Below are 10836 nucleotides of genomic sequence, written 5' to 3'. Positions count from 1 at the left end.
ACACATGCACCCAGTTACGACTGACAATAGCAGATCTGCACCCACGCATGCACACATGCACCCAGTTACGACTGACAATAGCAGATCTGCACCCACGCACGCACACATGCACCCAGTTACAGTTACGACTGACAATAGCAGATCTGCACCCACGCACGCACACATGCACCCAGTTACGACTGACAATAGCAGATCTGCACCCACGCATGCACACATGCACCCAGTTACGACTGACAATAGCAGATCTTCACCCACGCACGCACACATGCACCCAGTTACGACTGACAATAGCAGATCTGTGAGCTCACAGCCGAGCTTGTAGATCTGCTATTTTCACCATGACCACATGACGACATGACGTCATCAAGATGGTTCTGGTTTTCTGTTTGTTTTCCTAGTCGATTCAGTTCTGTCTTATCTTTGTGTTTCGCACGCACGCACGCACGCACGCACACACGCACAGACAGGACAGACATAGCGAATGCTGTCATTACAGGCTAAATGATAAGGGCATACACACACACGCACACACACACACACACACACACACACACACACACACACACACACACACACCTCTCTCGTGACACACTGTATTTAAGCACCTCCGTCAACACAGTAACAACCTGTCTGCACGCTGCAAGATAAACCCCAAACCAGACGTTTACGCTGGTCGAGTCTTAGTCTAGGTCATTTATTGTTGCTTACGCTGGTCAGGTCTTAGTCTAGGTCATGTATTGTTCCTTACGCTGGTCGAGTCTTAGTCTAGGTCATTTATTGTTCCTTACGCTGGTCGAGTCTTAGTCTAGGTCATTTATTGTTCCTTACGCTGGTCAGGTCTTAGTCTAGGTCATTTATGTGTTGTTTACGCTGGTCAGGTCTTAGTCTAGGTCATGTATTGTTCCTTACGCTGGTCGAGTCTTAGTCTAGGTCATTTATTGTTCCTTACGCTGGTCAGGTCTTAGTCTAGGTCATTTATTGTTCCTTACGCTGGTCGAGTCTTAGTCTAGGTCATTTATTGTTCCTTACGCTGGTCAGGTCTTAGTCTAGGTCATTTATTGTTCCCTACGCTGGTCAGGTCTTAGTCTAGGTCATGTATTGTTCCTTACGCTGGTCGGGTCTTAGTCTAGGTCATTTATTGTTGCTTACGCTGGTCGGGTCTTAGTCTAGGTCATTTATTGTTCCTTACGCTGGTCGGGTCTTAGTCTAGGTCATTTATTGTTGCTTACGCTGGTCAGGTCTTAGTCTAGGTCATGTATTGTTCCTTACGCTGGTCAGGTCTTAGTCTAGGTCATGTATTGTTGCTTACGCTGGTCAGGTCTTAGTCTAGGTCATTTATTGTTCCTTACGCTGGTCAGGTCTTAGTCTAGGTCATTTATTGTTCCTTACGCTGGTCAGGTCTTAGTCTAGGTCATGTATTGTTCCTTACGCTGGTCGGTCTTAGTCTAGGTCATTTATTGTTGTTTACGCTGGTCGGTCTTAGTCTAGGTCATTTATTGTTGTTTACGCTGGTCAGGTCTTAGTCTAGGTCATTTATTGTTGTTTACGCTGGTCGGGTCTTAGTCTAGGTCATTTATTGTTGTTTACGCTGGTCGGGTCTTAGTCTAGGTCATTTATTGGTCTGGTCTTAGTTCAGGTCATTGGTTCTCACCTGAAACAGGCCTGAACTGGATAACAAAGTTTTTTTTTAAGTCTATTGTTTTTTTTTTTTATATATATTTTTTTATCCCACGATTTTGTAACCCATTTTTCACCCCTGTGTCAATCATCTAATGTGATCCTGGGCTCTACACAAGGGGGACAAGGGAGACCAACCTAGTCCCCATATATGGGGGACATGGGGAGACCAACCTAGTCCCCATATATGGGGGACAAGGGGAGACCAACCTAGTCCCCATATATGGGGGACAAGGGGAGACCAACCTAGTCCCCATATATGGGGGACAAGGGGAGACCAACCTAGTCCCCATATATGGGGGACAAGGGGAGAGCAACGGACTTGAACTCATGCTTCCTTCATGCCTGAGTGTCCAAGTTGCTCCTTTACACCTGACAGGGGGGAGTTTCCCTGGTTGGACGTAGCGCGTGGAAGGAACACGTTATTCCAACCAGTTCCTTTTTTAAGTCTATTGACGGTAAACCGTGACCTTCAGGTGTTTTACCCCCTCAGGCCGGGCACCCATATTTGGGTTCTGTACAGTATGTACAGTATTCAAACATGTAAACATTTTGATTCTGCTATATAAATATTTGAAGTTTTTCAGAAACCTTAGGTCAGGATTTAGAGGCGTTTTTAGAATCGGCCTCAGGCCTAAATGGAAAGGAAAGGAAAAGTATTCGTATTGGCAGAAGTTCAAAATGTGTACAACAATCTTTTTGAAAATAGCCGATCTATAGATCTACTTGTAGATCTACTTGTAGAACCACTGGCCTATTAGTGAGCTTGCAGATCAGCTATTTTCTGAGAACAGGTTGTATATCAATAAATTATATCACATATCTATATCTATGAAGGGACGTTCAATATTTAGGGACAAGGGCTGAGGGGTATAGGGTTAAAAAAAGGAATTAGTCTTAGTTTTAGTCGAGGAAAACGTCTCTTCCTCTGCTGAGTCTTGTTTTAGTCGAGGAAAACAAGGTCACTTTCTCTGCAGAGTCTTGTTTTAGTCGAGGAAAACAACCCTGTTGGAACACATCTCTTGTTTTAGTCAAGGAAAACAAACCTGTTGGAACACATCTCTTGTTTTAGTCGATGAAAACAACCCTGTTGGAACACATCTCTTGTTTTAGTCAAGGAAAACAAACCTGTTGGAACACATCTCTTGTTTTAGTCGAGGAAAACAACCCTGTTGGAACACATCTCTTAGTTTTAGTCGATGAAAACAAACCTGTTGGAACACATCTCTTGTTTTAGTCGATAAAAACAATGTCTCTCTCTCTTTCAGAGTCTTGGACAGGATGCCGAGCCGCTTGGCAGGAAGTGCCGAGGACATGGGCGTGGCCAACCTCGTCTTCGATTGGTTCAAGGAACAGGAAATGGAACCCTGGACGGACCGGCACTATGTCACGCTGCCGACGCAGGACAGGTGAGACACTGTGTGTGTGTGTGTGTGTGTGTGTGTGTGTGTGTGTGTGTGTGTGTGTGTGTGTGATCTACAAGCTGGCGCGCTACTAGCTTGTAGGTCTGCTATTTTTGAAAAATCGAAGAACGACTGACCTTTTTAGAATCTGATCTCAGGTCAGAATGGGTTAATCAGACCAGTGTGTGTCCAGTGGAAACCTCGTATGCATCTGATCTCAGGTCAGAATGGGTTAATCAGACCAGTGTGTGTCCAGTGGAAACCTCGTATGAATCTGATCTCAGGTCAGAATGGGTTAATAAGCACAACGTTTATATATAGTTGTAGATCACTTTATTTTCCGTACACCGGCTGAACATGTAAACCCTGTTCCCTCCACATTTCACACCTCAATACCTGCGCCCACTGCGCATGCGTATATGTCCTACCCGCGCCCACTGCGCATGCGTATATGTCCTACCCGCGCCCACTGCGCATGCGTATATGTCCTACCCGCGCCCACTGCGCATGCGTATATGTCCTACCCGCGCCCACTGCGCATGCGTATATGTCCTACCTGCGCCCACTGCGCATGCGTATATGTCCTACCTGCGCCCACTGCGCATGCGTATATGTCCTACCTGCGCCCACTGCGCATGCGTATATGTCCTACCTGCGCCCACTGCGCATGCGTATATGTCCTAGTGTGTGTTGCCGTAAAGGAAACTATATAGAACTGTCGTAAAGTGTACAATGGAGGGCAACACAAGTTAACACTTCTGAAGTTCAGAACGCTTGGGCGATGTGCCGTGAGCTTGTGGATCGTCTGTTTTCGACACCGTTGTTGAACCACAAAGTAAATCTGGCAGAACGTGCACACATCATTGATTGAAGTATTTATTAACAGTTTGCAGAATTACAGTACAATTCAAGCACAAACTCAACACAGAGACTGTTAACTGTGAGTGGACGACCCAATTAAGCATTACACTTGTTTACAACAGGGTCCACCTTCAATTCATCAAAACATTTAGAGACGTACAGATAGACACTTCTATGTAGTTAAAGAACAGAACGGGAATTCATCATAAAGGAAGCAAAAAGGGAAAAGATACATAAAACAGTGAGGGGAAAGGGGGGGGGGGGATTCAGATTTTACAGGGGCCAGTTTCAAATTGCAGCCGTCCGTAGGTGCCCTTTGAGAGCGGTTTTGAAGGAGTCTAGGGATTCACATCAATGCCTGCCAGGCTGCCAAGTCTCAACAATATCATCACTGGTTGGCTTGTTATTGTGTTTTCAGAACGTGGTTGTTTAATGGTTGTTAGTGACTCAACAGTGCTCATCTCACGCTGATGGTAAGCAGCGCGCCATGTGGGTTGTGAAAGTGGCACCTCCGTATGGAAGAACAACTATTAAAACGGCTACCTCTGATGTTCTCATTGTTAAAAATAAAATGCTAGTATTTACATGACTTGTAACTTAAACAAAAACATCGTTTTCAACTGGGAAAGGAAACGTCGCAAGTATAGAAAGTAATGAAATCACACCCATGTGAAATGCACTCTTATTGTACGTCATTATAAATGGCCATTTACTGCTTTTTATTTTTATTTCTCTGAGGGAAAACAGTCAGATAAAACCTCAGACGACATGAAGAGCCGTTTCCGGGGGTTGAAAACGGAACAAAGTGAAAACTCTTTCTTTCTATTCTAGACCGCTGCCGTGGGTAGTAGAAAGTAGGCCAGCGTGCGTGCGTGTGTGCGTGCGTGCGTGCGTGCGTGCGTGCGTGCGTGCGTGCATTCAAGGTTCAAGGTTCAAGGTTCAAGTTTATTTAGTGTCCCCGAAGGGCAAATTGGGTTGCAGCATAGACAGTACATTAAACAATGAATGAAACAGTACAGACAACAAACAGTTCACATAGCGGATACCAGAGTAAAAGGTGCACACAACCATTAAAGTGCAGGTGTTTAAAGTGCTATGCGATAGGTCATAAAAGTGCGTGTGCATAGACATACGGCACAAGATAATACAGTAAAAAGTAAAAGTGCTCATCATAAGGTTATATCCTCGATCTACGCACAGCAGCATTCAGTGTGTGAATAGAGACCGGGACAAAGGAATGTTTGTGCCTGTTTTTTGTGGCACAGGGGGCTCGCAAGCGAAGGCCGGATGGGAGAAGGATGTACTCTCCGTATAGTGGGTGAGCAGCATCAGATCGGATACACAGGGCTTTGTTAAGTACCTGTTTCTTAAAGATCTGGTCTAGGCCGTTCATTTGTGAGCCAATGATTTTTGAGGCCACTTTTACAATTCTCCCTAGGGAATTTTTGTCTCTGATGCAGAGATTACCATACCAACAGATAATGGAGAAAGAAATGACGGACTCGATGTAGGCACTGTAAAACAGTTTCATCAGAGTCTTGTCGACATTGAACTTAGCCAATTTCCTTAGGCAGTACAGGCGTTGTTGACCTTTTTTTTGCATCACATCAGTATTTAGGTCGAATTTCAGTTTGTCATCAATAATTGTGCCTAGATACTTGTAGCTGGGCACAATATCTACAGTCTGTCCATTGACAACACTCTTCTGGGGGGATTGTGGGGAACGTCTAAAATCTATGCATAGCTCTTTTGTTTTTGAAACATTAAGCTGCAAGAAGGCGTTGTCACACCAGGATAGAAAGTCGTCTACCACTTGCCCGTGACAGTGCCACGTGCGTGCGTGCGTGCGTGCGTGCGTACTTGCCGTGTTTCTGGGGAATTATGCTCAAAGTTTCCACCTTCTACTTCAGGTGGCCTAAAGTAGGCCACCACAACAGAGGGGTGCGTTTGGTTTCTTAAATTAGGCCAACACAACAGAGGGGTGCGTTTGGTTTCTTAAATTAGGCCAACACAACAGACCACTGCTTTTTAGGTGTGTGTTGAGGGGGGGGGACTACAGACTCACTCCCAATCTAAACTATGGAATGAACTTCCCATTGCAGTCAGAACTACAGACTCACTCCCAATCTAAACTATGGAATGAACTTCACATTGTTTAATCAGTACAGGGTACAGTCAAACAGAATGAAATCAGTACTCCTCTCTGATTGGCTGGTCGTTAACGTGTCCATCTTCTGTATCTCCTCTCCGATTGGGGCAGCCGGCGTCCGAACCGTGTCCTGATTGGCTCCCAGGTGCTGCAGCCCAAGGGTTACCTGGCCTATAGCGCGACAGGAACCGTGGAGGTGAGTCTGCGCATTAACCTATTAAAACTGGCTTTAAGTGTGCCTTTAATCTACCTGCACTATTCATATGTTTAATTAACAGTGGATTGTGCCTTTAATCTACCTGCACTATTCATATGTTTAATTAACAGTGAACTGTGCCTTTAATCTACCTGCACTATCCATATGTTTAATTAACAGTGGACTGTGCCTTTAATATACCTGCACTATTCACATGTTTAATTAACAGTGGAGTGTGCCTTTAATCTGCCTGCACTATTCATATGTTTAATTAACAGTGGACTGTGCCTTTAATATACCTGCACTATTCATATGTTTAATTAACAGTGGATTGTGCCTTTAATCTACCTGCACTATTCACATGTTTAATTAACAGTGGATTGTGCCTTTAATCTACCTGCACTATTCACATGTTTAATTCGTCATTTTAATGCCAATAGAAAGATCTGTGATATACACACTACATCTCATTATCACACGGTAATCCTATAGTAGTCCTGTGACGAACAGTCAAAAAGTGCTTTAGTTTTCGAGATACCCCTACCGGAGTTAGGACCAAACACAACATAGTTTTTCCTCATCTCTAAGGCCTCCCAGACATGAAATGGATTCTTGTATAAAAATATTTTACTGCTAAAGTGGTGAAATTGATATTTAAAGTTATACACCCCAAACTAAAAATAAAGCCTGTCCTTCTGGGGGTTGAGGCACTTAAAGTCATGTAGATTCACAATGGAAGCTCTGAGAGGTTTACAACTTACTTACAGCATACTTGAAGCCAGGACATCCCTCTACATTCTAGAAAAATATAATGTCAATATGTGAATGTCAATATGAGATATAGTCATTTGAACACATACCTACAGTAGGCGGAATTGTACATCTATGTAGAATGTCTTCTCTACTTTGTAGTGACTCTGACATGGATTGTCATAGCAACACATAATATGTGTTGCTATGACAAGCCCTCATATTATGAGGGCTTGTAGGAAAGGTGAGGTTCTACTGAATCCAGCAATACCAATTGTGTAAATGTAGCTTGCATAATCGTGGAGTTATGCCACAAAACATATATGGTGTCCCAAACGGGGGGAAATAAAACTAATGAAATCTACAGTATCACGTTAATTTTATTTTTACTTCACTTATCAATTAAGGGTGGGAAAACATAAAAAAAATCACTTGAGTAGAAGTCCCTAAAATGTATGAAATGTCTCAAACTTGAGAAATGAGAAATTGTGAACAAATAGATGCCGCTTCAACAATAGTACAGAGAAATATGCAAGCCTACAGTGGAACTACTAACTATTATTATGTTGCAGCACATGACCTGGATGTTCACTCATCAAGCTCAAATCTCAATATTATCCTCATAAATATAAATGATCAAGTTATTCATTTCTGTTATTTGAGTTATTTGGTTACAGTCAATTTATACTATTAGCCCTTACCCGTTGTGAGATATTTGCCCCCCCCCCTGGTGGCCGCGGGGGGTACTGCACCCGGTGCGTTTTTAATTCACTAATAAATTCATTATTAATCATTAATGTGTCAAATTGAAAATGTTACGCCCTCCATATTCATATGGTCAATGCCTGTGTGAAAAGTGGGAGTGATTGGTGCAGGCAATGAGGAGATAAGTGTTTGTTTCTGACAGACAGACAGACACACAGACACACAGACATTCGGTGAATTATAGTATGATATAGTATTTGGCTCCACCTATGTGCATCTTATGTGATCTTATATGTGAAGTGTATCGGAAATCGGGGGCCGATCATGCCATTTTTAAATGATCTGATCGGGAGCACAAAATGTGATTGGGACATCCCTAGTATCAATATGATATCCATATAGGATATCTAAGGTATACGGTAACTATCTGTATGTGTGTGCGTGTGCGTGTGCGTGTGCGTGTGCGTGTGCGTGTGCGTGTGCGTGTGTGTGTGTGTGTGTGTGCGTGTGCGTGTGCGTGTGCGTGTGCGTGTGCGTGCAGGGTAAGGTGGTGTACGGTAACTATGGACGACCAGAAGACATGGCGGTTCTCAAAGAGAACGACGTGGAGCTGAAAGGCTGTGTCATGCTGCTACGCGCCGGGCTCCTCCCCTTTTCACAGCAGGTAGGACTCCTCCCCTTTTCACAGCAGGTAGGACTCCTCCCCTTTTCACAGCAGGTAGGACTCCTCCCCTTTTCACAGCAGGTAGGACTCCTCCCCTTTTCACAGCAGGTAGGACTCCTCCCCTTTTCACAGAAGTATGGTGTGTGTGTGTGTCTGCCCCACATTGTGACTGACAGACATCAGTGTTCACATTGAGACCCTGTCTGTCCCACATTGTGACTGACAGACATCAGTGTTCACATTGAGACCCTGTCTGTCCCACATTGTGACTGACAGACATCAGTGTTCACATTGAGACCCTGTCTGTCCCACATTGTGACTGACAGACATCAGTGTTCACATTGAGACCCTGTCTGTCCCACATTGTGACTGACAGACATCAGTGTTCACATTGAGACCCTGTCTGTCCCACATTGTGACTGACAGACATCAGTGTTCACATTGAGACCCTGTCTGTCCCACATTGTGACTGACAGGCGTCAGTGTTCACATTGAGACCCTGTCTGTCCCACATTGTGACTGACAGACGTCAGTGTTCACATTGAGACCCTGTCTGTCCCACATTGTGACTGACAGACGTCAGTGTTCACATTAAGACCCTGTCTGTCCCACATTGTGACTGACAGGCATCAGTGTTCACATTGAGACCCTGTCTTTCCCACATTGTGACTGACAGACATCAGGGTTCACATTGAGACCCTGTCTGTCCCACATTGTGACTGACAGGCGTCAGTGTTCACATTGAGACCCTGTCTGTCCCACATTGTGACTGACAGGCATCAGTGTTCACATTGAGACCCTGTCTGTCCCACATTGTGACTGACAGGCATCAGTGTTCACATTGAGACCCTGTCTGTCCCACATTGTGACTGACAGACATCAGTGTTCACATTGAGACCCTGTCTGTCCCACATTGTGACTGACAGGCGTCAGGGTTCACATTGAGACCCTGTCTGTCCCACATTGTGACTGACAGACATCAGTGTTCACATTGAGACCCTGTCTGTCCCACATTGTGACTGACAGGCGTCAGGGTTCACATTGAGACCCTGTCTGTCCCACATTGTGACTGACAGACATCAGTGTTCACATTAATAGTTGTCTTTCTGTTGTAAATATCTCTCTCTCTCTCTCTCTCTCTCTCTCTCTCTCTCTCTCCCTGCTAGAAGTGTTTTTATTAAGCCTATTAAAATAACATGATAAATGTCTCCTATAGGCTACCGTACCCAGTCAGCCACACCCCAACAAATGACCACAATTAGCATTTTTTAAACAAAGCGTGAGAGTCCAGAGAGGTTTCATCATAACACGATGACAGTCAACGTTAGGCCTTTGTGGTGGAAAATGACGTCAAGGCTTTTAACAGAACTTAATAATACGTTGCAAACCCTCCGCCCAGCTCGTCATAGAACAACAACACAGGTGATAATTAATTCTGTTTGGTTCTGGTCATCCTGGAGCCGCTATTGGAGTCTTAGGAGACTTTCTCAAAGGAAGAAAAAAACCCATTTTTGGTGTTAGCATCATGTCGTGCTTTAGCTATTGAAAAATAGCAGATCTACAAGCTCATAGCGCGCCACCGAGTGGCGCGCTACGAGCTTGTAGGTCTGCTATTTCTTTTTTTAATCGAAGAGCGACTGACATTAGAAGAACATTTTTAGAATCTGATCTCGGGTCAGAATGGAAAACTGTCAGGATGTATGTATAGAAGACATTTTTAGAATCTGACCTCAGGTCAGAATGGGTTAAGAGTATCTGCCCATATCGATATATCCTGATTTATCGTTATCTATATCTTTATAGGACACTAAATGTGGTTGAACAATGGACACGTTTTTCGGAAAACCGACTGCGAAACTGCTGCTGAAAACTCTGAAAGATGAGCTCCAGTGTGCAGGGACCTTTATGTCTTGAAAGCAGGGAATCCTAGCTTCAAATGGACATATTGGTTGTTCAGTTTGACCCTCCAGTTTTGGAGATATGGCTTATAGAGTAACGTCTGGCAGAGAAACAGCGAGTTGAGAAAACAGGCTTGAAAAAGGTTCACTTCTGTGGCCGCTAACATTACACCTATATATCCCTTCGTTTGAAGGGGATTGTAGCCCTAACCCTCGCTCCAAACAGAATTGAGAAAACCCTTCCTCCTCACGTGAATGCGCGGAAGGGGAAGGGCTAAGGGCCGTGGAGAAGGGGGGAATTGTTTTCTCCTCTCCTGAATAGCTAGTCTTGTTTTCTCCTCTCCTGATCAGCAGGTCTGGCCACCATGACTGTCTCTGTATCAAAAAGAGTGATAATGTTCAGAAATGTTCATAAAACAGCCAGTGTCCTCCTTACTGTGGTGCAATGCTGCCATCTTCAGGAACTAGTCGGTTACTGTTCATTGTGGGGAAAACTCAAACCGAAGATGAAGATTTAAACATTACAATTCTGT

General features: G+C 44.2%; 1 protein-coding gene across 1 annotated transcript in view; it reads left to right on the top strand.

Annotated features, from left to right (window-relative positions):
• Nucleotides 1–2965: 2965 nt before the first annotated feature.
• tfr1b (transferrin receptor 1b) overlaps nt 2966–10836 on the top strand; it is a gene marked incomplete at its 3' end in the record, with an annotated part of 48992 nt that continues 41121 nt past the window's right edge. The window contains exons 1-3 of the mRNA XM_083777634.1: nt 2966–3086; nt 6202–6286; nt 8283–8405. Of these exons, the coding sequence (XP_083633760.1) occupies nt 2992–3086; nt 6202–6286; nt 8283–8405 (303 nt within the window). The 5' untranslated portion in view covers nt 2966–2991. The remainder of the gene's footprint in view (nt 3087–6201; nt 6287–8282; nt 8406–10836) is intronic.

The sequence above is a fragment of the Protomyctophum parallelum genome, assembly GCF_964188405.1.
Source record: "Protomyctophum parallelum genome assembly, chromosome: 12".
In the NCBI taxonomy this organism is placed as follows: domain Eukaryota; kingdom Metazoa; phylum Chordata; class Actinopteri; order Myctophiformes; family Myctophidae; genus Protomyctophum; species Protomyctophum parallelum.
Note: the sequence above shows the minus strand (reverse complement) of the source record. Positions and strands in the feature narration are given on the sequence as shown.